This window comes from Manis pentadactyla, chromosome 15 (genome assembly GCF_030020395.1).
Source record: "Manis pentadactyla isolate mManPen7 chromosome 15, mManPen7.hap1, whole genome shotgun sequence".
Classification (NCBI taxonomy): Eukaryota; Metazoa; Chordata; class Mammalia; order Pholidota; family Manidae; genus Manis; species Manis pentadactyla.
In genome coordinates, this window is record NC_080033.1 from 824160 (window position 1) to 851844 (window position 27685).

General features: G+C 50.3%; 3 protein-coding genes and 5 non-coding genes across 22 annotated transcripts; all 8 read right to left on the minus strand.

Annotated features, from left to right (window-relative positions):
- Positions 1-1437: 1437 nt before the first annotated feature.
- On the minus strand, positions 1438-3959 carry RPS11 (ribosomal protein S11). Its single transcript, XM_036885425.2, has 5 exons — positions 3813-3959; positions 2950-3081; positions 2675-2750; positions 2286-2415; positions 1438-1855 (listed from the first exon to the last, which is right to left on the minus strand). The coding sequence occupies exons 1-5, from the start codon at positions 3825-3827 to the stop codon at positions 1732-1734; spliced, it is 477 nt and encodes a 158-aa protein (XP_036741320.1). The 5' UTR covers positions 3828-3959; the 3' UTR covers positions 1438-1731.
- LOC118912673 (small nucleolar RNA SNORD35) lies at positions 2532-2619 on the minus strand. The gene has a single exon (XR_005024864.2). It is a non-coding gene; the product is annotated as a small nucleolar RNA SNORD35 (small nucleolar RNA).
- Positions 3960-11643: 7684 nt separating the features above from the next.
- RPL13A (ribosomal protein L13a) lies at positions 11644-15320 on the minus strand. Of its 2 annotated transcripts, none has more exons than XM_036885424.2 (8): positions 15237-15320; positions 13683-13755; positions 13196-13261; positions 12903-13004; positions 12625-12710; positions 12392-12451; positions 11942-12064; positions 11644-11759 (listed from the first exon to the last, which is right to left on the minus strand). In XM_036885424.2, exons 1-8 carry the CDS (start codon positions 15249-15251, stop codon positions 11673-11675), a joined length of 612 nt encoding a protein of 203 aa, XP_036741319.1. In that variant the 5' UTR covers positions 15252-15320; the 3' UTR covers positions 11644-11672. The 2 variants fall into 2 exon arrangements, with proteins under 2 accessions (XP_036741319.1, XP_036741318.1); XM_036885423.2 differs by having other exon boundaries at positions 13683-13758; positions 15237-15307.
- Positions 12220-12306, minus strand: LOC118912671 (small nucleolar RNA SNORD35). Its single transcript, XR_005024863.1, has one exon. It is a non-coding gene; the product is annotated as a small nucleolar RNA SNORD35 (small nucleolar RNA).
- On the minus strand, positions 12517-12586 carry LOC118912679 (small nucleolar RNA SNORD34). Its single transcript, XR_005024869.2, has one exon. It is a non-coding gene; the product is annotated as a small nucleolar RNA SNORD34 (small nucleolar RNA).
- On the minus strand, positions 12780-12863 carry LOC118912677 (small nucleolar RNA Z195/SNORD33/SNORD32 family). The gene has a single exon (XR_005024867.1). It is a non-coding gene; the product is annotated as a small nucleolar RNA Z195/SNORD33/SNORD32 family (small nucleolar RNA).
- On the minus strand, positions 13550-13633 carry LOC118912678 (small nucleolar RNA Z195/SNORD33/SNORD32 family). Its single transcript, XR_005024868.1, has one exon. It is a non-coding gene; the product is annotated as a small nucleolar RNA Z195/SNORD33/SNORD32 family (small nucleolar RNA).
- Positions 15321-16238: 918 nt separating the features above from the next.
- On the minus strand, positions 16239-24649 carry FLT3LG (fms related receptor tyrosine kinase 3 ligand). 14 transcript variants are annotated; one of them, XM_057492735.1, is made up of 9 exons: positions 23327-24649; positions 22584-22683; positions 22108-22218; positions 21869-21923; positions 21518-21720; positions 21337-21414; positions 21058-21196; positions 18297-18478; positions 16239-16462 (listed from the first exon to the last, which is right to left on the minus strand). In XM_057492735.1, exons 1-9 carry the CDS (start codon positions 23392-23394, stop codon positions 16256-16258), a joined length of 1143 nt encoding a protein of 380 aa, XP_057348718.1. In that variant the 5' UTR covers positions 23395-24649; the 3' UTR covers positions 16239-16255. The 14 variants fall into 14 exon arrangements, with proteins under 14 accessions (XP_057348718.1, XP_057348721.1, XP_057348716.1 ...); XM_057492738.1 differs by having other exon boundaries at positions 22617-22683; positions 23327-24285; XM_057492733.1 differs by lacking the exon at positions 23327-24649 and adding an exon at positions 22807-23247.
- Between the last annotated feature and the right edge of the window lie 3036 nt (positions 24650-27685).

Consider the following 27685-nt stretch of genomic DNA (forward strand, 5'->3'; position numbering starts at 1 on the left):
GGCTCCACCCGCAGCCTGATGCACTGGGGTGCCAAGGAGACGCCCCAACGACCGCTGGGAGGAAACAGGGGAGCTGGGCTGTTGTTGTAAACACTGCAGCCCCACCCCAAACGGAAACACCTGCTGTGGGGGGGCCTGGCAGCCTCAGATACCTCCTGGCCCCTCCCTCAGGGTCTCTAACCCCTCCACCTTGGGCTGGGTCAGGCTTGCAGGCTGGAGCTCTGGGCGGTACCCCCTTCTGCCCGTCCCTGCCCCTTCCTGCCCTCTTTGATGCGGCCCCACTTCCTCTGGCAGGAACCAACGCCCCTTGCCCCCGCTGAGTAAAAAGGAGCCCCTGGACCGGACCAGAGGCGGTGTCCCTGGAAGCAGCAGTGGCTCCTCTCCTCATGGCCCTGTCTCCCAACCCTTGTACCAGTGCTGGGCCTCAGTCCCTGGTACAGGCATGGGGGGCAGGGACCTGAGGACCCCAGCAGCACCAGGCCCCACGTGGTGAAGTTACTGGGGCAACTCCAACATCTCCTTGCTGTGTCCATCTCTTCCCGGCTGTGGCTTGGGTGAGGATTGCTCCATCTCTGGTCCCTGAAGTCCTGACCTTCCTCTCTGACCCCATGCCTGTCATCCTGGTGTGATGCTCGAGGTCCCCCTGCTTGTGTCCTGACAGCCTATCCCTACCTGTGGTCTGTGTCCCTTTGGAGTCCAGCTGAGCCCAGCTGAGCCCTCTATCCTGAGCCTCTACTTACCTTTGTATCTCATTTACAGTCCCTCTCCCTTTTCCCATTTTTCTCAGCTTCTAAAAGAATGCCTTTGTGTAGTCGACTGTTAACCTCTCCCTGGTCTGTTTTTCTGTGCGACCCTGTCAGAAATCTTTCCCTTAAGTTGTTCAACCATTTCTTAGAATTTGTTTTTCACCTGAGGCCCCCAGCCAGTCTGTCCCTACCCTTCAGCCCCACCCCCAGAGGCTGCCTATTTAACAGCTTAGACCCGACCCTGCATTAAGCTGGGATCCAGGCTGGTTCTGGCCTCGCTGTGCAACTTGCCATCAAAACCTATTTCCTTACTTGGATTTTGAGGCAAAGGGAGTCACTCTAACCTGAGACCTGGAACTCAGCTACTCACCAGGACTCCGGGCAGAGGACCTGCCTGCTCAAGAGAGTTCACTCACTTAGGAGGGGACAGTGGGTCCCACATAGGGGAGCCCGTCTCACTTTTTCACTGTTAGGGGAGACAGAGAGGCCCAGTCTGAAGTCAAGATCCTCCCAGTTCAGAGCCAGGAAGCTGTGAACCTAAGCCCACCCAACCCCCAAGCAAGGCCGACAGTAGCTGCTTCTTCCTCCCCCTCCCCAAGGCCAGAAAGGGACTAAAGCAGAGTCTCAAAGACCCAGGGCCTCCGCCCTCACTCACTTCCTCCCCAGAGACTGCAAGGTGGGGCTGCCACCACCAGGTAGACGACCTGATTTATTCCCACACCAGAAGAAGGTGAGAACCAACAGACGACCCCGAGAGGGGCAGCACCTTTACATGGGTTTTGTCCTTGCCTAGCAATGAGGACAGGAGGCAGGATTTGACCCCCCTCTGCCCCCAGAGGATGAAAAAGATCCCCATCTTTCATGTCAACCTGCTCAATTCTCAGGGGCAGCCTCTCTCTCCAGCAAGGAAGCAGATGCCTCAAGCCTAGCTCAACAGTGGGAAAATAACTTTATTTTGTTTGGGGCAGTGGGCAGGTGTCCGGTCTCAGAACTTCTGGAATTGCTTCTTGGTGCCAGCGGCCTTGGTGACCTTGAGCACGTTGAAGCGCACGGTCTTGCTCAGGGGCCGGCACTCGCCCACCGTGACAATGTCGCCAATCTGGACGTCCCTGTGGAGGTGGGTAGTGGCCGTGTCATAGGGGTTGGGAGGATACCCCTAAGAGTTTCTTTTGTTGTCACCAGGTTGAGGCCTCTCCGATTTGGCTCCACGAAGGCCCGAGCAAGCTCCCATTTCCAGTTCCATCCAGGCCTTGGTGATGTGCTGGGCACCAGGCTCAATGCTGTCCAGAGACCCTTCCAGGGACCTCTCAGGACAAAAGATACCCACTCTTCATCGCCCTTTTAGAGAGAGCTGGAAGCTCTCAGAGCCTCCTCATGCGACACTGAAATACTGAAATACCTCCACACAGCAGCCAAGGCATCCAATTAACACCCAGGTCAGGTCCCTTGTCTCACTGAGACTCAGGTGTAGACCACCCACCTCCTCTCTGCCTTGGGAGGGTGGCTCGCCTGGGCTATGTGGGGGTCTACTGTGCTCACCTGAAGCAGGGGGACAGGTGCACAGACATGTTCTTGTGGCGCTTCTCAAAGCGGTTGTATTTTCGGATGTAGTGGAGGTAGTCCCGGCGGATGACAATGGTCCTCTGCATTTTCATCTTGGTCACTACGCCTGGGGTGGGGTGGCAGGGGGAAGACTGTGGGTCAGGCCCCTGGGAGAGTGAGCTATGGGCAGCTCAGGGCATGCTGGGAATCCGGAATGCCGAGCAGGGTTCCCAAGAGGCCCCACTTCTGGTATTAGCTGTGCCAAGTGGCTTTCTCAGCAGTGTACGTGGTGGGCATGTGACAACCATTGTAAAAACAGACATCACCAGCCCCTCCTCCCTCAGTCCTGGGAATCTGAGCCCATGTCCCCAGAGATTCTCACTCACCAGACAAGATCCGCCCTCGGATGGACACATTACCAGTAAAGGGACATTTCTTGTCAATGTAGGTGCCCTCAATGGCCTGGAAAGATAAAGACATACACGGCAATGAGCTCTGAATTAGCAGTTCCTGAAAAGAATAGGGGGTGTAACCTCAGGGACATAAACTACAATTCCCAGCAGCCCCAAGAGCAGTCACTCAGATGTAGGCAGGGCATCTGGGCTTGAACACACATGCTGGGACACAGAAGTCTCAGTCTTTCTTTTAAGGGTCCCCATACCTCCTTGGGTGTCTTGAAACCCAGACCGATGTTCTTGTAATATCGGGGGAGTTTCTCTTTGCCAGTTTCTCCAAGCAGAACCCTCTTCTTATTTTGAAAGATGGTTGGCTGCTTTTGGTAGGCGCGCTCAGTCTACAGGGAGGAGAAAGCTGGTGAGCACCACAGGCCTGGAGCAGGCTGCTACCTGGCCTGGAAACCTTCCTAGGAATCCCTATACCCCAATCCTCTCTAGCACTTACTCCCCAAACGCTGGCAAGGGTCAGTATCCCAGAATTACCTTCTAAAACACTCTCATCCCAATTTCATCTCCAATTCAGACTCAACTTTGAACTTGAGGTTACTTCAGCATTTATTCTCAAAAACACCTCCCACAGCCTGCAGAATTCACCCCTTAAAACCCAGAAATACAGAATCATCCCTTTAACACCCAGGACGCCTTTCACCAAGGACTAGTCTCCAAGACGCAAGGACACCCACCCAGGACTCACTCTTTATCTAAAATACGCGACTTCAAATTAAGTACCAAAATAACAGGCTCCCTGAATTAACCCTTAGGACTCAGTTCTCACAGCATTAACCCTAAAGCCCAAAGCTTCCAGAAAATCACCCCGTAAGTCTTTAGTTTTTAGAAGAGAACTCTTAAGAGGCTTGGACCTCTATTAAACCCCAAGTGCGGGGCCCCAGGCTCTAAAAGGCGCTAATCTGGATTAACGCACACTCACCCAATGCCCGAATTAATCCCCTGGAAATGGAGGGCACCCGGAATTAGCCCCCAAACTGGAGCGCGGGATCTCGCTCTCCAGGACACGCCCCTGAAGCCCAAAGTGGGTCCCGCAGCCTTGGCACCAGCCCCGAGCCCGTACCTGAATGTCCGCCATCTTTCCGGCCGCCTGAAAAAAAGAAAGTTGCGGCGGCGCCCGGGTTTCCTTATCGACTGCACAGGGGCTAGAGAGGAAGTGACGAAGGGGGCGTGACAGCACGGTTTTGGGCGGTGCCTTGGGCGCGACTGTGATTGACGGGCAGCTCTAACCAAGTTCGCGACCCGGAGACTGCACCGACGCCGCCATAATGGTGAAGGGCAGAGAGGCGGGCCCGGGGGAACACTCGCGAAAGGCAAGCTATCATGGCACTGGTCGCCCCAGTTCACGTTGTGAAGGCGCGGCCGACCTTTGAGCCTCACTTACGTTGTCGCGAGAGTTACAGCGAGGTGGTCATCTTTCTGCGGGGCGTAGGTTCATGCTGTGTTCGGGGGGACCGCGTGGTTCTGTCCGTGCAGGATGTAGGGACGGCCATCTTTTTGCGGGGCGGACACCCGGAAGGCCTGCGGAGCATGCGCAGCGCTGCCGCCTTGTTTGCCGGTGTGGGTGCTGCCTTTGAGTTTTTTGAAGTTTAATGGAAGTTGTCGTCTCTGTCGCATCCCAAGAAATGGTTTGGAGAAAAAAAAAAAAAAGCCCTTTCGCTGATTTTCTATGAACAGCGGGGTCCGGTAGAACTTTCCGCTGTGATGGAAATGTCAGTATTTGCCCAACACCGTGGCCGCTGGCACTGGAAATGTGAGTGAGATTGAGGACCTGGATTTTTTACTTTAATTTTACTAGATTTAGATTTGAATAGCCACACGGAACTAAAGGCTATCTCGTTGGGCAGTGCAGATCTATCACTGGATACTGAAGGGCCCCCACCCGTAAGATGCCGAACTTCCTGCTTCTCTTCCGGGTCTTCGGTTCCCGCCGGCGCCACCCGAGGCCCAATTACCTCTCGCCCTCCCCCCCACCAATCCCAGCACCTGGCCAATAGCCACCAGTCCCGTTGAAGTGACACCTCAATCAGTTTATGTCCCTCCCTATATAACCTAGTACTTTTCCCCAATAAAGTGGAACTCTCCGGTGAATTGCTGCTGTGTGTCGGTCCTTCCTTTCAGATACTAATTACTGTTTTATAAATTCTTAGAAAACAAAATCCCACAAAGCAATTGCCATGTGCCAGGCATTGTGCTAACACTCTAAAAGGATGTTGTCTTGCCAGTGGGTTTCCGCCCTGGGCACGTTCGCTATGGATTCAGTGACCAAAGAAATTGACAGCAAAACGTTATTGGGGTGAAAGGGTTATACCCAACTTTATTTCCAGGTCAGTCACTTGAATCCCATTTACTGAGAGCGAGTCTGCATGCAGCAAGCCGGTCTCTGCCTCTGGGCCCCTCTGGCCGCACAGCCGTCCCACACAGCCTCTCTGCACAGCTGTCCCACGTAGCCACCCTCTGGGTCTCTGTCCTCTGCACTGCCATCACTCCAACCTCGGCTCTGCTCGCCTGCAGCCTGCAGTCCTGCCACCATGTCGCTCCCAGAGCACTGCGTGGAGCTCTTTATATAGAGTCAACAGCCATGTATTGCTTGCCAATGGCTGTGCAGTGAACTAGTCAACCAGGACCAGGTGAGAATCCTGGCCACAGGAACTCTCATTTTATCCACAGATGTTCCTGTTGTTATTCCCATTTTGTAGATAGGGAAACTGAGGCACAGTTGATCCAGGTTTTGCAGAAAATGAGAGGCACAGGTGGGAATTTAACCTGGGCTGTCTGACTCCAAAGTTCTTAACTTACTTAAAAAAAAAATCCTTGAATCCTTCTTTATATTTAGCTCACACTTACTGAGCACCTATTGTGTACCTGGTCCTGTGCCACACAATGGTGACAACAGCCCAATGTCTCAAGCCTACCCTGATAGCTGTCCATACCCTAGCTGACGTGAACCTTGTTGCAAGATTTCAAACTCCAGACCTTGGCACCGATAGGTGTCTCATGCCTCCTCCCTTAGTTAAGTCTTGGTCTAATTTATTTGAGTGTTACCTTGTCCACTGTTATTCCCTTTCTCTAAAAGGCATGTTCAGCTTCTCCCACTTCATAGGAGTTACTGCTATTACCCCATTTTACAGAAGTGGAGGCTGAGCCTCAGGGAGGAGGGGTCACCTCTCAGGGTCACACATTCAGCCAAAGCAATCAGGAAATAAGCCCAGAAGTATCTGAGGCCTAAACTCTTTCCTCTTGGGTGAATGGCCTCTTAAATTGTACAGCAGGTGGGGAAGGTGTCAAACCTAGAAATACTCATGGGTAATAAAGCTACAAACTAAAACCCAGAAAGACACTACGCCCTTCCCTCCAATGTTTTCCCAGCTCTGTAGCTGAGACCTCAGATGCACCAAAGACTTCAAATTTAGGCTTTTTCTATTTTGTCCCAATTCAGCATACAAAGATACACTGACTTGATAATCGACATACACACTTAAACTGTATTTAACTCTGCTCCAAACTGCCTGTGAATTAGTCATTTAAAAATAAATCCTAGTATATTTTATTTGTGTGGATATGTTAAACAATTTTAAAAAGAAGTTGATTTCTTCAATGTAAATATTTAAGCAAATATTATGTAAACATTAAAAGCTCATTTTTCCAGTGTAAATATTTAAAGTATACCTCCTAGGAAGTCCAAAAACAGATGCAACTCTTTGAGAATTTAGCATATAATGCAAGACGCAGTTAAAATCCAGAGGGAATATATAGTACTTTCAATGATTTTGTGTTAGCACAATTATGTGGCTGTATGGAAAAAAATTAAGTTGGATCCCCACCTCCTCCTTTATGCCAAAACTAATTTTTGATGAGCAGAGATTAATTGGGGGGAGGGTGGGGGGAGGGGATGAAACCATAAAAGTGCTGGAAGAAAACACGAGCTGTTTTTCTTTTTTCACCTCAGTCTGGTGAGGACTTTTCCTGTGTGCTCCAGCAAACCTCTGAATTGTTGTTTCCCGATCCGTGATGAAGGACCCATTTTTAAAATTTGCAACTTGTCATGGACCAATGTTCTCGTAAAAGACAATAACAAGGAATTAGTAGGAAAACTAAATTGTAAACAAAAACGACAAGGCCCAGGTTTAAATTTTTTTTCACGTTCACCTGGCATAGAAATACCTTGGTGTATTGCCGTCCCAGTGTCCAAACGCTCGCTTTCAATTTGTGTGCTTATGTTGTAGCATAGGCGGTGGTGCCCAGGCCATATTTAAACGCTTCTACTCTCTGAGATGAGCTCATCTTTATTTTACATTCCTGCACCTGAACACCGCCCCCCTTCCCTCCTTCCTTGCTGTTTCTAGAGCATGTAGATTCTCCCATGCCTTGGGACTTTTTAACTTGCTTTCCCGTCCACATTGAATGCGTTGTTCCAGTGCCTCACCTCCCAGGCTCCCGTGGAACCTCCCATGCCCTCCACCCGGTGACCCCCCTGTTAATAAGAGTGTGAGGTTTCCTGGATACCATTGCTAACTGGCTGGATTTAACTTGCTTGTGTATTCTTATTTCTGCTTTGTATCTACTTCCCCACTGGAATGGGAGCAGAAATTTTTGCTTCATTCTCCAGGGCTTCTGGCAACTGCCACTTAGTAGGTGCTCAATTCCTGTTTGTTGAATAACTGACCAAATGAATGAATGGAGGAGAATGAGCTATGCCAAAATGCCCACCAATAGGCGGATGGACAAACCATGCAGCCCCACCATGGGATATGGACATGAAGTAGGTTGATCAATCTGGAAATGAAAAGATGGCCAGCACGAGTTCACTTTTCCTTTTTTAAATTTATAATTACTTCAGAATAGGTGTTTTTCATGCATGTGGTACAGCATTCAAAAAGTACAAAAAGTAGATGGGAAAGATTACTCTCTCACTCTTCTTCCCAGACACCCATGCCATTTCCCTCTCCAGAAGCAACCGTTATCATCTGTTACCAGCTTCCAATGTGCTTTCCAGACTGTTCTGTTTGTAAGAATATAGTAATTTATCCTCCATTTGCCCCATGGTCCCAAGCACATAAGCCGGTGAGAATTATGCCTGGGCTTCCCTGGGGCTTGCCTGGGCTTACCCCGCTTTATCTCTAACATCCCGGCCCTCCCCCAAGGCAACAGGCTGAGCGGATCCGCCACAATAAAAGGCACCATGCTGCTGCCCTCTCTGTCTCTGTCTCTTTGTCTCTGTCTCTCTGTCCCCCTGTCCCCCTGCTCTCCCCGCTCTCTCTCTCTCTCTCTCTCTCTTTCTGCGTCCCCCTGCTCTCTCTGCTGCTCCCTCTCTCCCCACCCCCGTCTGGGGCAGCCACTCTCTCCTTCAGATAATAAAGTCTCTTGCGTGGGCCCCTGTCTCCTGAGTCGTTCCGGGTAAGGAGGGTCGCGGCGAGATACCCTTTCACTGTTCTCAGCCGAATTTACACGTGGATAAAGCAAATTGCAAAACAAGAGGCACATAGCGTGACCCAATCTATATTTATTGACAATCTGTGGGATGACTGCATTTTTTTTTTAAAGCTTATTAGGTGATTTAATTGTGAACTCTTATCTTTTTAAGTATTGTGGACTGCTCTAGTCCAATAACAGCCAATAGTTACAGGCGGTTATTTACATTTAAATTGAATAAAATATAAGATTCAGTTCCTCACTTTTCAGATTTCAAGTGCTCAGTAGCTCACAAGCAAGGCTAGCGGCTTGCATATGGGGACAGTGAACATTTAGAACCTTTTTTCAGTGCAGAAAGTTCTGCCGGACAGTTCTGTTACAGACAGAAGCCTGTGCATTTATAAATATGTATGTGGTGTCTTCAAGTTGTAATAATTTCAGAGAGATAAATGCCACCAACTTACAAAAAAATCATTGAAAATTTAATTATTTAGATTTCTTTTACACCTAACAGCTTTGGGAATTTTGAATGACACATTTTTTTATTTTAGTTGCTTCAGCCCCTGTGGGGATAGCACTAAGAGGAAGAGACTTTCCATTTTTTATTTTAGAACCTTCTATGTATTACCCCTAGTGGCCTTATAGTAGCTTTATCATTTATTTTTTGAGTAAATAATTTCCAGAGTTTTGAACGAGTTGGAAAGGATTTATATTTAGTTAAAAAAAAAAATAAAAGTAGGACCCACAGTTGTTACCTACAATGTGTGCTAAACCAGGTACAAAAGTTACTTAGAAAAAAAGCCTGGTGGGAAATTGCATGACTCTCCTGGTGGTTTGCATCTCCAGTCGGTGAGATTAGGTTTGATTCTCCAGTTGGTGAGATTAGGTTTGGTTTCCTCTCTGGTTTTTCAAATGCTCATTGTTTTGCAAATTGCTCTGAGTAGCTGGTGAGATTTTGATGATAACGGAAAAGCAAAGAGATACTGCTTCACTCTCGGGGTGGGGGCCACTTAGAGATGTTTAGGTCCACAGCTTTTAAATGTTTGTGATCAGAACCCACAGTAAGAAATAGATTCTACATTTATGACCACAGTTCTCTCTCCCCCTCTCTTCCTCCCTCCCTGGTTTCCTCTCACTTTCTAATTTTTAACTCTTCCCTTACCTTTCTGCAATACACTGACTTTTTTCATTTCTAGTCAATTTCATTATGATTGTTAGGCTGGTTACAACCCATCACATTGATTTTTTGACCTGCAGTATTTGCACCCTTGGTGTCCAGTAATAAACTTGAGGGAATACTTCCCTGCCCCTGGCAGATTTCACAGATATATTTACCAGCATTTCACAACAGAAATGCAAAGGCTAGTAATAGACCAGGGGAAAGCCACCCTCCCCAGTGAGCAAAGAAATGCCTGTTAAAATAAGACCCTCCCTGTACGCTGCCAGGCAAGATGGAACTGGAGCTTTGAAACTGTACCTACCTTTGGCCCAGAGGTTCTGATTCCCTGTATTTGTCGTACAGGAAGGATTAAGGGTATGACCCGAGAATTCATTTGCATTCTGATGGCCAGTGATGTTGAGCATCATCTCACATGCTTATTGGCCATTTGTATTATCCCCGTTGGTGAAATGTCCATTCAAATTTCTGCCAGTTTTTACTTGGTTGTCTCCTTATTGAATTTCGAGAATTGAAAAAGTGCGTATTTGGATTACAAATCCTTCAAGAAATGGTTTGCAGATATTTCCTCCCAGTCTTTGGCTTGTCTTTTTTTTTCAAATTGAAGTATAGTTGAATATACAGTAGCATATTGGTTTAAAATATACAACACAGTGATTCAAGTTATCTACATGACTAAATCCTTACCCCATTAGTGTAGTTACTGTCAACATAGACACGACAGAATCGACTGTATCCTGTGATCATCCCTGTGACTAACATTGAGTTCATGTCTTCATCTTAATAGTGTCCTTTGCAGTGGGAAGTTTTACTTTTTTATAAAGCTAAATTTATTTTTAAGGGATCAAGCTTTTGGTGGGATTATATTGTGCTGTTTTGACCCGCAGTTTTCTTAAACTGAAGATTTAAACTGTGTCGTTTTTGGTTGCAGGAGGCAGTTCCCTGGCGAGCAGGAGTCCAGGACGGGGAGGGAGCCCACACTTTTGTTAAGATGATTCCGTGAAAACTAAGCCACTGTGGTTAGGCTGGACAGTTGGGAGGTTAAACATCATAGAATGACTTGGTCCATTATCATTTGCCCAACAACCTATAGTAAAATCTGCATTGTATTCGACTAGCCTTCTCTGCGCCGTTAGGCATTTGAATTTTGAAATCCTAAAAAAGAAAACTTCCAGTATTGCCCACCAATGCCAAGGGCAGTGTGACTTAGCTTTCTTTCCAGTACCGATCTGCTTACATAGGTCAAACAAGATTGCTGTGGGTGGGATCCTGCATCTGGCACCTAGTAGATGACTAAAAACCTCTACAGTAAAATTGGGACTGGGTCTGCCTGGGAAGGTGTTAAAAGGCACTGGGGTGACTTTGAAGGGTGGGCATCTGCCAACTGCCCCATTTAGCCTTCCAGGGACTCCCCCTGGTGGACCTCATGTTCCCTTGAGGTCTTATAAAGCATTATGAACATCAGTACCCCATCTGATTCCTGCTGTCCAAGCTCCTTCACACAAAGCCGATGCCCTGGCATGGCATCATGCTCGAATAGCCCACTTGTCCCACACTGAAGGATTGGTTTTGAAAGACGGCGGCAATTCTACTTTGCCATGTAGTGAGACCCGGGTTGACACCAGGCACCAGAGGCCATGGTCCTTTTGAGAAACAAATTAGTCTCAGGAAGTTCCTCAGTGTTTAAAAATTCTTCCATGAGGGGCAGGTTATAATCCAACATGTGTGTAAAGTGACTTAACTCAATTTTCCTTGCCAAGGGCCGAGCTCCCTGGGCCTGCCTCCACAGCTGACACACACTGCGAAGACGCCAGATTTCTTTAAAAATAATTTATTAGTTTTGGGTCACAAAGTACATGGAAAGCTCAAGGGCTTCCCAGTCTATACCGCCAATGAACACCTCATGCGACACCGGGCTCTGCTGCCCCCAAACATGCATCAGTCAACAGCTGCAGAGCATAGTAGCTGACCTTGTGGGAACTTCAGCAGACACCCCCCTCACAATACAGGAGAGTAGGGTTCCCCTCCAGCGAGCCCCACAGCTCACTGGCGAATACTGACACTGCACTGTTGGTGTCCAGTCACTTTCCCCTTAACTCTCAGGAGCCAGCAGACCATGGGCAAACTACCTGCACAGCTCCGAGAATGGTATCAACTTAAAAAGGCTTTTCCTAAACAGTGACCTGGGCGCCCCTTCTGTTCCCAGCTTCCTAAGCCCCAGGCTGCCGGTGGCACCCCAACTGCAGCCCCTGGGGTCCCCCACATCCTAGGGCGGCGATGGAGGAAGGGCAGGCCAGGCCAAGCATGATGAATAAACAGTCAATTTTATTGGGCTCAGACCAGGAGTCCGTGGGTCTTGAGGACCGCTGTGTATCTGTCAATTTTCTTCTCTACGTTCTTTTCGGCCTGTTTCCGTAGCCTCTGTGGGGTTAAGAGGATAGATGATGGGTCAGTAGCTGTTTGGACCCTCCTCGGCCTAGGGACCGGCTCTCCACTCCAGGTTGGGCCTCGGGGTAAAGACCATCCTATCAAGAAGTATCACCCAGCAGGCCCTGCCCAGGAGCGTGCGTCCCCTCAGCCCCAGCCCCTGCCCCCATCCTCACCATGAGCTGTTTTTTCTTCCGATAATGGATCTTGGCCTTCTCCTTTCTCTTCTCCTCCAAGGTGGCTGTGACTGCCTGGTACTTCCAGCCAACCTCATGGGCCAGGCGCCCTAGGTAAGCAAACTGGTGGAGGGGAAGAGATGAGGCTCTAAGGAAATGGAGCCCAGATGGGGCCGAAGTGGCCATGAAAGGCAGCTGAGAGCTCCAGAAGATCCTGGGACGGAGTAACAAGGCTCTCTCCGCAAGCTTAAATTGGGGACACACCTGCTGTAGAGGGGCTCCTGGCATCAGCTAAGCCATTGGCGTTATCGGCACTGCCCACAGTGGCATCCGCAGACCATCGTGAGAAAAAGCCATCATCTGCCAGTCTTGGGGACCTTAAGCTCATCCCCACTAGATCCGGGAGCCCCATGGAGCCCTGTGTTAGCCCACTCAGAACCCTGAACTCACCTTTCGTGTGGGCTTCAACCGCACAACCTTGAGGGCAGCGGGAACCACCATTCGCTTTTTCTGTTAGAGAAGGAGAGGGGCTTAGAGACCTGGAGTAGACAGACAGGGAAGAAGGCTGGCTGGGCTGGCGTCTCAGCCAGAGCTGTTCTCATGAGGGTCAAACAATGTAGGTAACGGTGATCATCACAGACGCCCCGCATGGGGATGCTGTGCAGGGGGCTGGTCTAGCTCACCTTGTCATAGGGTGGTGGGATCCCATCAAACACCTTGAGGCGGTCCAGGGCAGCCTGGCCTCGCTTGGTCTTGTGGGGCAGCATGCCTGTGGGCAGGGGGACAGCAGGCCTGCTCAGCGGGGCTCACGAGGACCCTCACCCTGGCAGGAAGGCAGGTGGCCTCAGATGGTAGTGCATGTGGAGTCATCTCATGGTTGGGAAACTCGAACACAGTGGGAGAAGTCCTCATCACTGGCCACCCGCCCTGGCACTACCTGCAGCCCCAAGGCCCAGCTCACCTCGCACAGTCCGCCAAAAGATGCGGCTGGGGGCTCGGAAGTGGTAGGGGCCTCGGGATGGGTTGGTGTTCATCCGCTTGCGAAGAAAGGCCAGGTACTTCACTAAGGAGAGGGCAGAATGTGAGGCCTCAGTCCCCAGCCAAATGCTAACTTCTTCCAGGACATGCCCACACTCCCAGGGGCCTGTCCAGGGACTCAAACTAGACTTCTCCTTGGGGGATTGTTTTCAGAGCCCAGGAAGCCTAAGCACCTCACAGCCATCTCTCCAGCCCTTCTCCTATGCCTTAACTTACACTTATTCCGGTAGAAGTTGCCAGAAATATTGATGCCCTCACAGCGCACAACCACCACCTTTCGGCCTAGAGAGAAAGGAAAGTGAGGCAATCAAGGGCGCAAAGATCAGGAAACACTGAAGGGCTCTCCCTACACCTGACTACCACCTGCTTGCAGTTACTGCCGAGGACCCGGACGAGGGGATCCTCCTCTGCATGGAACTCACCGCAATGCACAAAAGCCAAGGCCCCGGCAGGGAGGCCTCTCGCTCCGAGCCACAGAGCAGTAACTGGCAGAGCTGGACTTGTGCTTGAGTTAGCCCAACAGAAAAGAGTATTTTATCCTGGGCCAAGTCCACAGAAGGCAGTAGCTAGCAGGTCTCAGAGCGGTGCATGGGATTGATCTCATGGTCGTGAGACTCAAACGAAAGATGGTGATTGTTGCTCATCACTGACCTTGGGTCAGAGCTCATGTTAGGGGGTTGCAGCGGGTAGAGGGCAGACTTACCCAGCAGCACCTGTTTGGCCACGATGGCCGCCAGGCGGCCGAGGAGATGGCCTCGGCCATCGAGTACTAGGACCTGCTGGAGACAGGGTGAGAGGACTTAGAGGCACCTAATGCTTTCTACCTGCTTGTTTCACCATGTACTCCAGGTGCCCCCCACCCAGCTAGCAGACCCAGCAACGAGGACCCAAGGCTCCCTTTATAAATAAAGAAAGCAAGTGTCTCAGAATTTATGTGAGTGGACTAAGACACCACAGAACTGCCCTTATGTCTCTGCTTGACAGGCAGCAATTATTATGCCCACGTTAAGTCTGAAGGCAGAGGACAAGGTAGGATTTGAAGCAAGACTGGACTAGCAACAATGTCCCCTACAGGTTAGAACTTACCCTCCGCAGGTATCAAATGTAAACTAGTTTCTAGCATTAACTATTGCAAAGAACACCAACTCAGAGAGAATGAGACAAGGTAGAATAGCCAAAGCCCATGCTGGATCTGCTGTGCATCCCCGGGCCAACTCCTCAAACCCCAATCTTCAGCTTCTTCACCATGAATAGAGTTCCCACTCTTATACCAAGGCTTGTTATATACTTCCTGACGTTGGAAGGCAGAATTTAAAGCTAGACTTCCCGACAACGTGAGTTTGGCCAAAAATCTCCAACTCTCCACGTTTCAACTCCCTCATCGGTAAGATGAGAGTTAACATCTCGGGAACACTGTTATAAGTTAACTGAATTACACAATGCAAATTGTGGCAGGCACACCGTAAACGCAGAACACAGGTTGGGAGAACTCTACGACCTGCCTGGCGCCAATCCTGGGGTTTTTCCTTCCTCAGTCACAGATCCATTATATGAAATTCATATGGATACCCTTTCCAAAGCCACCCCCTCCCTTCTCTCTGAGTTATGCAAAGAACCAGGGCACTCAGACCTAAGCTTCTGCTGTCTTCCCAAGGGCCTCAGGTGGTTAAAATAATGTCTCAGGGCCCTGGAGCCTTTTATCAGTCACACATTTGCTTCTAGCAGCAACGGGCTTTCCAGACATCCATCAACCCCAAAAGTACGAGAGAAGAGCAATTCGTTCCTAGCTGCTTAAAGATTTCGTACCAAATACCCAGAGCTGCAGAGAAACCCTGATCAGCACTCGCATGAGGGTGAAGGACCCTCCATTTTGGCCAATCCTTGACTTTTCATCGCGCCGAAGATTCCGGCCGCTTTCCGCGTGGTTCCCCATTGCTGGGGACACACGGGCCCAATTTGACCAAGGCCAGGATGAGATCACGGGAAACGAGGCCTAGTTTTAAAATAACTCTTCCAGATCTGGAAGTCCCTACCAGTGCCCTCGGGAAGCAACGGTGCCGCATGTTAACCAGTCCAGATATAAATCCAGTATCTCCTATTCCTCGTTGCAAATTCCCCGTAACCTAAAAGCCTCTCGTTCTGCTTAACTATTGAGCTTGAATTGCAAAACACAAGCACGAGAAATGGGAAGAGTCGGACCCCACTGCAGCCTGGACCCAGCCCAGCCCATGCCACACCGGGACGCGCAAAACCCCACCTGCCCCTCCGCCATCTTCGGCAGTCGCCGGAGAAAGAATTAACTCTCGGTGCAGGGTTTCTTATCCCTGGAAACAGGGGCGGAGGAAGTGACGTGCACGGACAGCTTCTCGGCTCTTCATTGGCCAAAGGACCTTGCGCGTGCGCAGAGAGGCTTCATTAGAAGGCGGGCCTCCTTCTGACTGTCCAATCGGGGTATCGTTTCCGTTGGACCTAAACCGCCATGGCTGTGCAGGGCGGGATGTCACGTGGGTCGAGAGGCGGAGCCGCTCGGGCGGCAGTGGCCGCGCTCAGCTTTAGCGTTTTTGAGGAGCTGGTAATCTTTCTCCAGCAGCCGGGGTGTTGGCGGGTATGGGCAGTGTCGTTCCCTTTCGATCGGCCACAGGCTCCACGCCACGTGGAGGCCCGCAGAAGACAAGCAGGCTCGTCCTTCAGCGCTCAGTCTGGGTGTAGAGATCTGATTACGGTGCCCTTTCGGCCTCCAAACCCCGCAATGTCCCCATCTGTAAAGCAGATGAAGGCAGTCTCCCCTATGCGATCTGAGAGGCTATCTAGAAATGGCTTCCAGATGCCTGAGTGTTTCCCAGAGGACCTTCTCACCTTCTGGAATCCAGGCCTTTGCTTCTGCTGAGCCCCTTGCCTGGGATGCCCCGCCCTCCATCCCCACCTTCCAAAATCTGGCCTGTCGAAGTCCCTTTCGCTGGGGTTCATTCTTCCGCAGGGCCTCCCTCATATCTCACGCATCTCCCCGGGGCTCCCACAGTGGCTGTGCCACTTCCATTGGAGTGTGCGTCTTGCTGTCCTGAAGCCCTCTGGTCTTTCGTCTTACCCATAGATCAGGGGCGCTGGGCTGCCTCTGATTCACATCTGGGTCCAAAATTGCTCTGCACGGGCCGTGGGCCCCAGGAGGCCTCAGAAAACAGGTATTGGATGAAACATTATATTAACTGGAACACCGAAACTCAAACCCACACTGCCCCATTCACAGACAGGCCTGGCCAGAGCTGGTAGAAAAGTGATTTATATACAATTTCCTGAGGACAAGGGATTTGTACAGAGGGGGGCAAGTGGGGCTGGTGCTGGTTGCTGGCCTTGCCTCCATCCAGAGGAGAGAGTGAGGGGCACAGCAGGACTAAGGAAGGGACCAGTCTCTAGCTGACTTCCTCCAAATCCCGGCTGTGTGTCCTGTGGCAGGTGACTCCTCCCTCTGGGCCTCAGTGTCGTCCTCTGTAAAATGGGATGACAGATATTTCTGTCTCACTGGGCTGTTTGAGGAGACATGGACAGAGGACAGCAAAGCACCAAGCTCAGGGCTCTGCATGGACTCACTGCTGAAAACAATTCCGTTCACAGCCAGCACTCTATGCGTTAAGGGCATCACTGGCTGTCCGCAAGAGCTCTGCAACGACGGAAATGTTTAGATCTGTGCTAATACCACTACAGCCTCGATACAGGCCTCCTGTGAATATTGAGTGCCCCTAATGTGGTCAGTGTAATAGTGAAGCTGTGTTTTTAATTTTACCTAATTTAAACTTCATAGTGTGGTTACTGGGAGAAAACATGGTAGACAGAAACAAGGCCTCTAAATAAATACAGACAAACTATTCTGACAAAAATTGAGCTTCTGAATCGAGATGTGCTGTCTAGTGTAGCATACATGCTGGATTCTATAGACTTGGTATGAAAAAGAGAATGTAAAATGTCTTATCAGCCACCTTTTAAAATGCTGATTACGTGTTGAGATGACATTTTGGATACACAGAGTGAAATGAAATATATTTTTAAAGTTACTTGTTTCTTAAAAAAAATGGAGCTACTAGAAAGTTTAAAGTAACATATGTGACTTGTGTTCTATTAGACAGAGGTGTTCTAAAGGCCTTGTGGGTGTCACATCACTTAACCCCTATGGTAGACAACTCTGTTGTAGAAGGACTACTATAGAATCTTTTGTATGTTTAAGGAAACTGAGGAAGAAGAGTGAAAGGCATGGATGCCAAACCAGAAAGCAGAATCAAATCTTGGCTCTGTCACTCACAAGCTGTGTGGCTTGTGGTGAATTATTACCTCTCTATGCATTGGTTTCGGCCTCTGTGACATGGGGATAATAATGGCACCTAAGTGAGTTAATAAGTAGAAAGCTCCACCACAGGGTCTGTGTCACTGAGGCACTGTATGTGTGAACGATCACAATCACTGTAAAATGTCTCTCCTTAGATCCCTCTGGGGCCTCCTCTCTCCCTCCTGGCCCACCTGCCTCCCACTCCCACACCTAGTCACAGGTTTTCTCCAGCATTACACATCTCCCACAGCTCCGTCCGTGCAGCCTAGGCATTGGAGGCACAGCTCTCTTACCTGGTGTTTGAGGCCTAGATTTTAATTCAGCATTTTTCAACCCCTCATCCACACTTGCTCCAGACCGGCTGAAGTTACTGAGCACCCTGAGCTTTTTCACACCTGGAGGGCTTTGCACAAAGGTCCCCTCTGCCTGCTCTAGGCCACTAGCTCCTGACCTGCAGACTCCTGCATCCAAACATCTCCCCCGGGGCCCCCCTGCCTGCAAGTCCTCGCTGGGCCCTCAGGCTTTCCCTGGCTCCCTCCTCCAGGTTCCTCACTGGACCAGACCCGGGGTGGTCTGTGCGACCTCTTGCCCCAAGCCAGTCAGTCTCCAGCCCTGCTCCCCCATTCTTGACCAGTCCTCTTCTGTCCTTATAGTCCTAGTCCCAGCCCTGGCTCAGGCCTTGTCCTCTCCCTGGACCCTCATGCAGCCTCCTCTGTGGCCTCCAGTCTCTCTTTCAGTCTGTCCCAGTCGTGGGCCCAGAGGGGTCTTCCAGCATCCAGAGCTGACCTGCCCTTCCCCTGCTCCCAGCCCTCCCATGGCTCCCCGCCACCCCACAATACACAAAACCCAGGGGCCTCCTGTTAGTGAAGGACTTCCCAAGACAAGCCAGGCTCCAGGAGCAGCATGTCCTAAGGACTGGAGCTGTGGGGCCCCTACGCACCCAGGAGATAAGCAATGCTGGGCAAGTGCAGCCACCCCCGCAGCCCCACCCTGCTGGCTCACCTGTTCCCCGGGGTGGGACATCCTCTGCCGCCTCCGTCGCCAGTGCAGGCACCAGGCAGCAGCCGAGAGCAGGAGGGCCCCAGGCAGCAGCAGGAACAGGAGGAGGAGGGGGACCTGAAGGGTCGGCAGGGTGGTGGCCTCCAAGGCTCCAGGACTCCTTGGGGGCAGCAGGGTGGTGGAGTCTGCAGAGACAGGACGCTGGGTGACTGGGAGAAGGGCTGGGCCAAGGAAAGGCAGGCAGGCTTGCCTGACGCTGGCTGTGACCCTAGGCGGGTCGCTCCCTTGTGCCTCAGTCTCCTTGTCTATAAAATGGGTATAATCACCATAGCATAATCATTACCTACCTCATAGGGTTAAACAAAAATCAAATGACTTGATGTGTAGTTAAGTGTTTAGAGCACTACCTGGCAACATTTTATGTTGTAATTGGACACGTTTCTGGTGCTTATGTATCAGCTTGTTCATTCTTCTCCCCTGCACCTCTCTTCTGGAGTTTCATGTGGGCAAGAAGAACCTTATCGGTCTTGGTCTTGTCAGAACCTACTAGGTTCTGAGGACAAAGCCTACAAGGCTCATTTAATAACATTACAATAGTTTAATTTACATAAATTAAATATCTGAATGAGTGGATAGATAGTAAGTCAATATGACGGCCCACAGGCCCCACACATCCTGGCCCCCCTCGTTCCCTCTGAACCCCCACCCCCAACTTTCTCCCCCTTGCTCCCTTGATTGGCTTCAGCCATAGGGGTCTCCTCACTGCTGTTTAAACAGGCAGGTTTCTGCCTCAGGGCCTTTGTGCTGGCTGTTCCCTTCTTCCAGGCCAACCACCTCAGACCAGTTCCATCACCGTTTAATTTGCCTGCATAGGGCCTGTTACACAGACATTTTCCTGCCTTGTTTACATGCTTCTCGTCTCCCCAACTGACATGTCAGCCCCACATGTCTAAGGACTTGGTCTTCTGTGTTGTGCACCCAGTACGAGGCACCGAGGAGATAGTTAATAAAAGGTAGTTGAATGAATAGTCATAAACATAAATTCAGGTGACAAATGAAGCTAAACATAAATGACACAATGGGAATGCAGGGAGAAATTAAGAAAGGTATAATTTTAGACTGGAGGTTTTCAAATTATCTTCCTCAGGACTTAATGGTTTTAGTAGACAAATATACCAAGGACAGAGAGACACTAAATAATATGACAATAAGGGTGACAGAATATATTAGATTTGCTCTGATGCTATCTGAAAAATAATCAATTCTTTTCCTAGACAACGTTCAGTTACAAAAGTCATTATTTCCTGGGTCACAGAGAAAACCTTAATAAACTGAAAAAGTTGAGTTTGCAGAGTATAGCCTCTCGCTGTATTCTAATGAAGTTATTTCATTTGGAAAACTTAGTGGTGGCCTGTCCCACACAGGAGCTATTGACTCATGGGGCTATCAGACATGTGACATGCAGTGACGTCTGAACTGAAATGTGCTGTCAGTGTAAAAACCACACTGGCTTCTTAGTAGGGAAAAAGGGATGCGAAAGACCTCATTAAGTAGTTTTTAAAAATATTGACTACGTGTTGCAATGGTACTATTTTGGAGATACAGTATTAAACAAAATTTGTGATTTAAATGATTCCTTATGAAAATAATTATAAAAGTATTGAAACTGCATTCAATAACATCATTACAGAGAATAGACTAGTGGCTGCCGGGAGTTAGGGATGGGAGTTGTTAGGAGGAAGTCAAATTAAGTATCTTTATTGGGTGGCAATTTATAAGCTACACATGTAATAAAACTATACACACAGTTCAATTATGGATTGAATTGTGTACCTCAAAATGCATAGGTTGAAGTCCTGACCCCCCAGAACCACAGAAGGTAACCTGATCTGGAGACATGATCTTTAAAATGATAATTACGTTAAAATGCGGGCACTATGGTAGGCCCTCATCAATACGACTGGTGTCATCATAAACAGGGGAAATACGGACACAGATATGCATAGAGAGAAGCAACAAGAAGCGGCCATTGACAAGTCAAGGAGAGAGACCAAAGAGAGCCTCCCTCTCAGCCCTGAGGAGCTGATCCTGCTGACACCTTGATTTCAGACTTCTGGCCTCAGGAAGTGTGAGACAATACACTTCTGTTTAAATCACCCAGTTTGTGGTGTTTGTTACAGTAATCCTAGGAAACAAATAGACACACACACACACACGCACACGCACACGCACGTATGCATGTGTATCTGGTAAGATCTGAACAAACTCTGAGGATGGTACCCATGGTAATTTCCTGGCTTGGATATTGTGCCATAAGTAATGCTTTGACAAGCAAAATGTAACCCTGGGCGCGTTGGGTGAAGGGTGTCCTGGAACTCCCTGTACGTTTCTTTGCACTTTCCTTTGAATCTACAATTATTCCAAAATAAACATTTTAAAGCTAAAACAACCAATAACTTGCTAAAAAATAACAAACATTAACATTCCTGAGAAAAAGCATTCACTTTTTAAAACTTGGCTACTAGGAAATTTATACTTAAACATGGGGCTCCATTCTACTTCTTATCAGCAGGGGCTGCCTCATGGTTCCCTTCTCAGAGATGGGTAAACTGAGGCCCAGAAAAGGAAATGAGCTTGGGGGAACATGCCCAAAGTCACACAGCCAATGGGAGCAGGGTGGGGGTCTGGGCTGGCCTGAGCAGGAAGGGTGACGGGCTGCAGGGGTGGGGTGAGGTGGCGGGCTGGGGTCACTGGGAGCCTTTACCCGGCTGACACTGCAGCTCCAGGCACTGGGAGAAATTCCTGCGGGTGATCCAGGGCTTCAAGGCCATCAGCTGCTCCGAGGTGTCCTGCAGGAGGTGGGAGATGTTGGTCTGGACGAAGCGGAGACAGCTGGGGAGGGGCTGGAGGCAGGGGAGGGAGATGTCACCATCGCATAGCCGGGGCATCTCCTCAGGCCAAGGGCCTCCCCTGCCCAGCAAGGCCCTGCAACAGGGCCTGGAAAACAAATCCAGAATTGCCGCATAGGGCCCAGACCCCTCACCAGTGTGCCCAGAGCAGTGATTCCCAGCAATGGGGTCCCCAGTGGGACTGGGCTTCCAGATCCACCTCCCTTGGATTGCTATGGTCAAAAAAAAGCTCCAATAAGGCCTGGCAGAGCTTTGCTTACAATCCCTAGGAAAGCATCTGGCTTCCCTCACTTGCGCCCCAAGTTCAGGGCTGACCTGGAAGGCACATAAGGTGACAAAGAGTATCTCGGTGTTGACAGCCTCTAGTAGGTCCTGAATCTGGGACCCAGCCACAGTCTTGAGGCGTCCCATCCAGCGCTGGGCCAAGACAAGGTGCCAGATCGGCCTGCAGAGCTCGTCCTGGGGAGAGACAGCTCCAGCTCTGGGTCCTGTGGGCAGCGGGGCTGCGGGCTGGGGCTCATGGGGCTGGGAGAAAGGGGCTGAGGGCTGGGTCTCCTGGATCCCAGGGGAGGCGGAGGCTTTGTCAGCAAACTAGCCTGGTCCCCTGAAGGGCGCTGCACCTGGAGTCTCTTTCCCCACCTCCACCCCAAACCCCTCGGTGACTCACGTCCTGCAGGTTGGAGGCCACAGTGACTGGGTAATCTTTAAGCAGGTAGTCAGCCTGCGGGAGAAAACAGGGTCAGGGGGTCAGGCCCTGATGAAGACAGGAGGAAACAGAACTAGAGAGAACCGGGGAGAGGGGAGGCGGACAGGGACCCAGAGAGAGGGGGACCTAAACACCGGGCAATCAGACAGAACGTCAGCCTCAGAAAGGAGCGCGGGAGCGGCTGGCACCGGGCCCTCACCAGTTTGCGGATGGTGCCTGTGAAGGTGGAGGAGATGGGGCTGTGGGTGAAGGAGCAGTCGGGGGTCCCGCGGAGGCCGGGGCTCAGCAACAGGAGCAGGAACAGGGAGGTCTGCGGGCGGGGCGGGGCAGCCCGGCATTGGCTCCGCCCCCTCACCTGGGCTCTCCGCACCCCCGCCCCTTTCCCAGGACAGGCCCTCTTCCAGGTCCCGCCCCTCCTCTGTCTGGTTCTAGGGTGCCCTTCTCTGATCTTTTCTCCCTATTTTTCTCTCTGCCTCTTGTTCCATTCTGCCTAGTGTTCAGCTCCTCTCTCCCATTCTCTCCAACTTTCCAACTCCGCCCATCCCTCTCAGGTTCCGCTCACCCCTGCCCGTCGCCCCCATCCCTGTCCACCCCTGTCCACCCCTTCCCACCCTGTCCTCCTCTCCCACCCGCCCATCTCCCCTCTCCGCTCTGCCCATCACCACACTTCTCTACCTTTCCTCCACCTTGTGCCCCAGGTATACGCACAGTTGGGCTCCAGGCTGGCGCCAGCACTGTCATCTCGGACTGAGACCCCTCATGCCTGTGGCCGGATCTTGGAAGGGACAGAAGACTGAGTCTCGGATCCCCACACCCCAGCCCCTCCCTCGCCCGCCCCTTCACCTCCGCGCCCCTCCCTCGGCCCCTGGATGTGGCTAAGTTTCCGCCTCCTACTCACTCGGGCTTCCTGCGTGAGCCCCAGTTACAGTGAAAACTCTTCATCTCCCCTTCCAAGAACCCCGACGTCCGGTCCCCGGAACCCTCCCCAGGCCAGGGACCCAGGAACCCGACCCCCATCCCTCCTCCCTCAGTCCTAGAAGGGGGATCCCGGCCCCGCCCCTTGGGGACCCGTTGCCCATTTCTCCACACGCACAAGGCTTGCCCCAGCTGGGTGTGGAAGGGGCAGGCCGGGTGACAGCCAGAGAGCGAAAGTGAAAGGAAATTTTTTGGGGAGACAGCTGGCGGTGGATCTGGCTGACCCAAGAGGCGCCACCTGGTGGTGAAAGGTGGAGGATCACGCCACCAGGGGCGCCTCAGCTGGACTCAAGCCCCGGGAGGGCTGAGGTTGGGTTGATTACCATCCCCATCCCCGGTGGGACACAGTGGATGGGCAGCTGGGGCTCCAAATGGATCTGTCTCCAGCTTGAGCCAATTGAACAGGTAAAGTATATGTTAAATTGATGGCAAAGGGATCTCACCCTGAACCCTTCATCTTTATCTCGGGAAACCCTCCCTCCTTCCGCATGAAGGTGTGCGGCAGCTCCATCCCTCTGGGTGCTCCAGCCCAAAGCTTTGGAATGGACTTGTGATCTCTGGCTCTCACTGCCCCCTGACAGTCCAGTCAGTCAGCAAACTTGTTGGCTGACCATCCAAATGCATCCAGAATCCGACTACTTCTCACCATGCACGCTGCCATTACCTGGGCCTGCCACCATCTCCCACTTGAATATCACTGCCACCTGCTCACCTAGCACCTTGGTTGAACCCTCACCCCACCACAGGCTGTTCCCCATGTGCCGTCAGCCAGAATCTTTAAAGACCTAAGTCAAAACAAGTTTCTCCTCTTCTCCAAACCCTCCCCTGGCTCCTGCCATACTCAGCTTAAAAGTCCAAGTCCTCACTGTGTCCCACATGGTCCTACAGGATCTGGCCCTGTCCCCTGTATGCCCTCACTCCCGCCCCTCTCCAGTCCAGTCACACTGGCCTCCTCCATGTGCCTGAGGCAGGCACACTGCTGCCCCAGGGCCTCTGCACTGGCTGTTCCTCAGCTTGGAATGCCCTTCCCCTAGAAACCCACATGGCCCACCCCATCTCATTCAGGTCTTTGCTCAAACACACAAGGTAAAGCCTTCCCGGCCACTTTTTTACAAATTGCACCCCTCCCAGCTCCCACTCATTCCTGCTTTGCTTTCTCCCTTGTCACTTATAACCTCTGATACACCATTGCAAGTTACTTATCTTCTCATCAGTTATCCCCACTGGGATGCCAGCTCCAGAAGGACTGCGGTGGGCGTCTGTTTACCCAGCACCTTGAGCTGTGCCTGGCCCTTAGCAGATGCTCAATCAGTATTTGTTAAATGGATGGCAAAGGGATCTTGGCCTCTTTCCTTCTTCTTTATCGCTGTGTAAGAGAACTCCGCCGGCCTTTGTCCCTCCGCATCCAGGGAGACACCTCTTAGTCCTTAGGATTTCCCTGAAAAGGGATAAGGGTGTCTTTGTTATTCAGAGGGGGCCCCTGACCACACTTGAATTTATGCTAATGAGGTGACTCAGGACTGGGCTGGTCAGGTCAGAAAGACCAATCATGCGATTTTAGGCTTTGAAATGCAGAATGTCAGCCAAATTTGCTCACCTCCCACCTCCCATCTCTGGGGAAGGGTGTGGGAGTGGGGGGACTAGAAATTGAGTTCTGTCTTAGTGTCCGTCTTTGCGTGGCATTCTCTTCTTCTCACTGTCTTCTCTTCTGTCTTAAGAATACTTGTCGTTAGATGCAGGGCCCGCTCAGATAACCCAAGATGATCTGATCTTGAGATCCTTAAGTACATCCGCAGAAAAAAAATGACATCTCTTTTTCCAAAGAAGGTCACATTTGTAGGATCCAGGGGTGAAGATGTGGTCATGCATTTTTCAGGGCCACCATGTAACCCACTAGAGGTCCCCAAGGAGGTTTCCAGTAGGCCTTTGCACATGCTATGCCCGCCACCTGTGATGCTCTGCTGCTATACTACTTTTCTGCCCTAATCAGATCCTCATGGTCCTTAGAGATGCACTGCAATGGCTAATCGTCAGGGAAATGTAAATCAGAACCACAGTGAGGTGTCACCTCACAGCTGTGAGAATGGCTGTTATCAAAAAGACAGATAACAAATTGTTACAGACTATGGCAAATGACACGGAGGGTCCTCAAACACAAAAAATAAAACCATCATTCAGCAATTCCCTCCTGGATATTTACCTAAAGTGAATTCAGTCTCTGAAGAGTTATCTGCAGTCATGGGTTCACTGGCATTATTCACAGTAGCCAAGATAGGGAAGCAGCCCAAGTGTCTGCAGACAGATGAATGGATCGAGAAAATGTGGTGTGCGCGCACACACACACACACACAGGCACACACACACACACACATGCGCACACACTGGAATATCATTCAGCCTCAAAAAAGAAGGAAATTCATTTGCAACAACATGGTTGGAGCTAGAGGGTATTATGCTCAGTAAAATAAGCCAGGTGGAGAAAGACAAGTATCAAATGATTTCACTACTTTGTGGAGTATAACAACAAAGCAAAACTGAAGGAACAAAATAGCAGCAGACTCATCGACTCCAAGAGGGACTAGTGGTTACCAAAGGGGAGGAGTGGAGAGGGCGAGTGGGAAGGGAGGGAGAAGGGATTAAGGGGCATTATAAGTAGCACACATAACGATGGGGGGTCACCGGGAAGGCGGTACAGAACGGAGAAGACAGGTAGTGACTCTGTAGCATCTTACTCTGCTGCTGGACTGTGACCGCAAATGGGGTGGCGGTGGGGGTGGGGAACTTGAGGCCCCCTGCCAATTCTTGGTGGACAGTAGTGTGGGCAAGACATGAACTATGTGGTAGTAGACAGCTTTGGGGGCTTTTTGTTATCTTTGCTTTCAGATATGCTGGAATTTCCCCCCCACCCCCATTTTATTGAGCGAAGAGAGCAGATCTTAAGTATTCTCAGCACACACACAAAAAGGTAACTGCAAGGTGATGGGTATTAAGTAACTTGACTGGGGTAACCATTTCACCATTGTATGTATAGAAATCACGTTGTACACCCTAAAAAAATCACTCAACTGGAATATATACAATCTCTTTTTGTGCTTCCCTGTCAATCATACCTCAGTAAGGCTGGGAGAAAAAACAACTTGGTGAGATGGCCCCTCCTCTGGGGAGACTGCGGCACCCCTTCGCCTCATTTCCTGTCCAGCCTGGCTTAGCTTCCTCAGCACATCCAACAGATGTTTCTTGATTATTCACTTATTTTCTATCTCTGGTTGCAGCAGGCAGAGTAATAGTCCTCAGAGATGTCCAGGTACAACTCTCTGGACCTCTGAAGATGTCACCTCACAGGGCAAAAGGGGCTTTGCAAATATGATTAATTATCTTGAGATGGGGAGACTGTCATGGCTTATTTTGGGGGGCCCAATGTAATTACAAGGATCCTTGTGATATAATGAGTTATAAGAAATATCTATCTGGTCACTCATATGACCAGACACATATTTCCCAAGTATACTTGGTCTTCAGCTACAGCTCCTGAAGTCTTAAAAACACTGCAGTCTTCAATGTGACATGGGTGTTTTGTCATGTTACTGACTTTCGGACCCCACCCAAGGGTGGGGGCTGGAGGCTGAATCAGCCAATGGCCAATAATTTAGTCAATCGTGACTATGCCATGAAGCCTCACAAAATCCGAGAAGAGCTTCTCTGTCTTCTCTCCTTTACCTGCTCTGCCCTGTCGCATCCTGCTTCTTGGTCGGGGAGAGCTTCCGTGCTTGGGGAACCAGACCACCTCCATGTGCCACCGAGCTGGGCCCCAAGCTCCACAAGGATAGAAGCTCCTGTATTTGGGACCTTGGCCTGTGTGTCTCTCTCTTCATCTGGCTGTTAACTTGTCTCCTTTATTAAACTGGTGAATATGTTTTCCTGAGCTCTGTGAGCCGTTCTAGCAAATTAATCAGACCTAAGGGGGAGGTCGTGGGAACCTCTAGTCTGTAGCCTGTAGGTCAGAGTCACAGGGAACTAACTGCCTGGGGCTTGCGACCGGTGTCTTGAGTGGGGGGTGGAGGGCAGTTTTGTAGGACGGAGCCCTTAACCTGGTGGGCCTGGTGCTGTCTCCTGGCAGATAGCATGAGAATTGAGTTCTCAGACACCCTGCTGGTGTTTAATAATTGTTTGGTTTCAGTACGTGTTGGAAGACCCCCTCCCATATGCTTACACACATTGGAATCGGGTCCAGGTACCCGAATGAAGTTATACTACTATTACTGCTGGGTATAATATTGTTAGTTATGAGATAGGGACTGTGGGTGTAGTCAGAGTAGGGTGAGGGCCTCCGGAAAAAGCAAGGCAGGATATTTGCAGTCAGAGCAATGTAACTACATGCAAGGCAACCCCTTACTAAAACTCTTGTGTTAAACATTAAGCTCTAGAGTCATTCTTCAGTAAGATCAGTTCATGTTCTCCAGATAAAGAAGAATAGCACATTTTTATTATGCTAATCATTTGTAATCATGTGTTAAGATTCACTTCAGCATGCTAAAGGCCCAGGCCTATGTGCTGTCTTTCCTCCTCCAGATCTGTTGAGCTGATTTTGCAGACTGGGCAACTAATTTAGCAAGTAAGCCCAGGCATAAACAACATAGTAAAAGGCAAGAAAGATTCCACCTTAAAGATAAGATTGCATTTTAATACCCAAGAAGTTAAGAAGTTAGAAATTCTTAACTTATTCTTTAGCAAACAATATCTCAGCCCACCCTTGGGGCTGGGCAGGCGGCCTTGTTTCATATGCCCCCCAGACCAAGATGCTG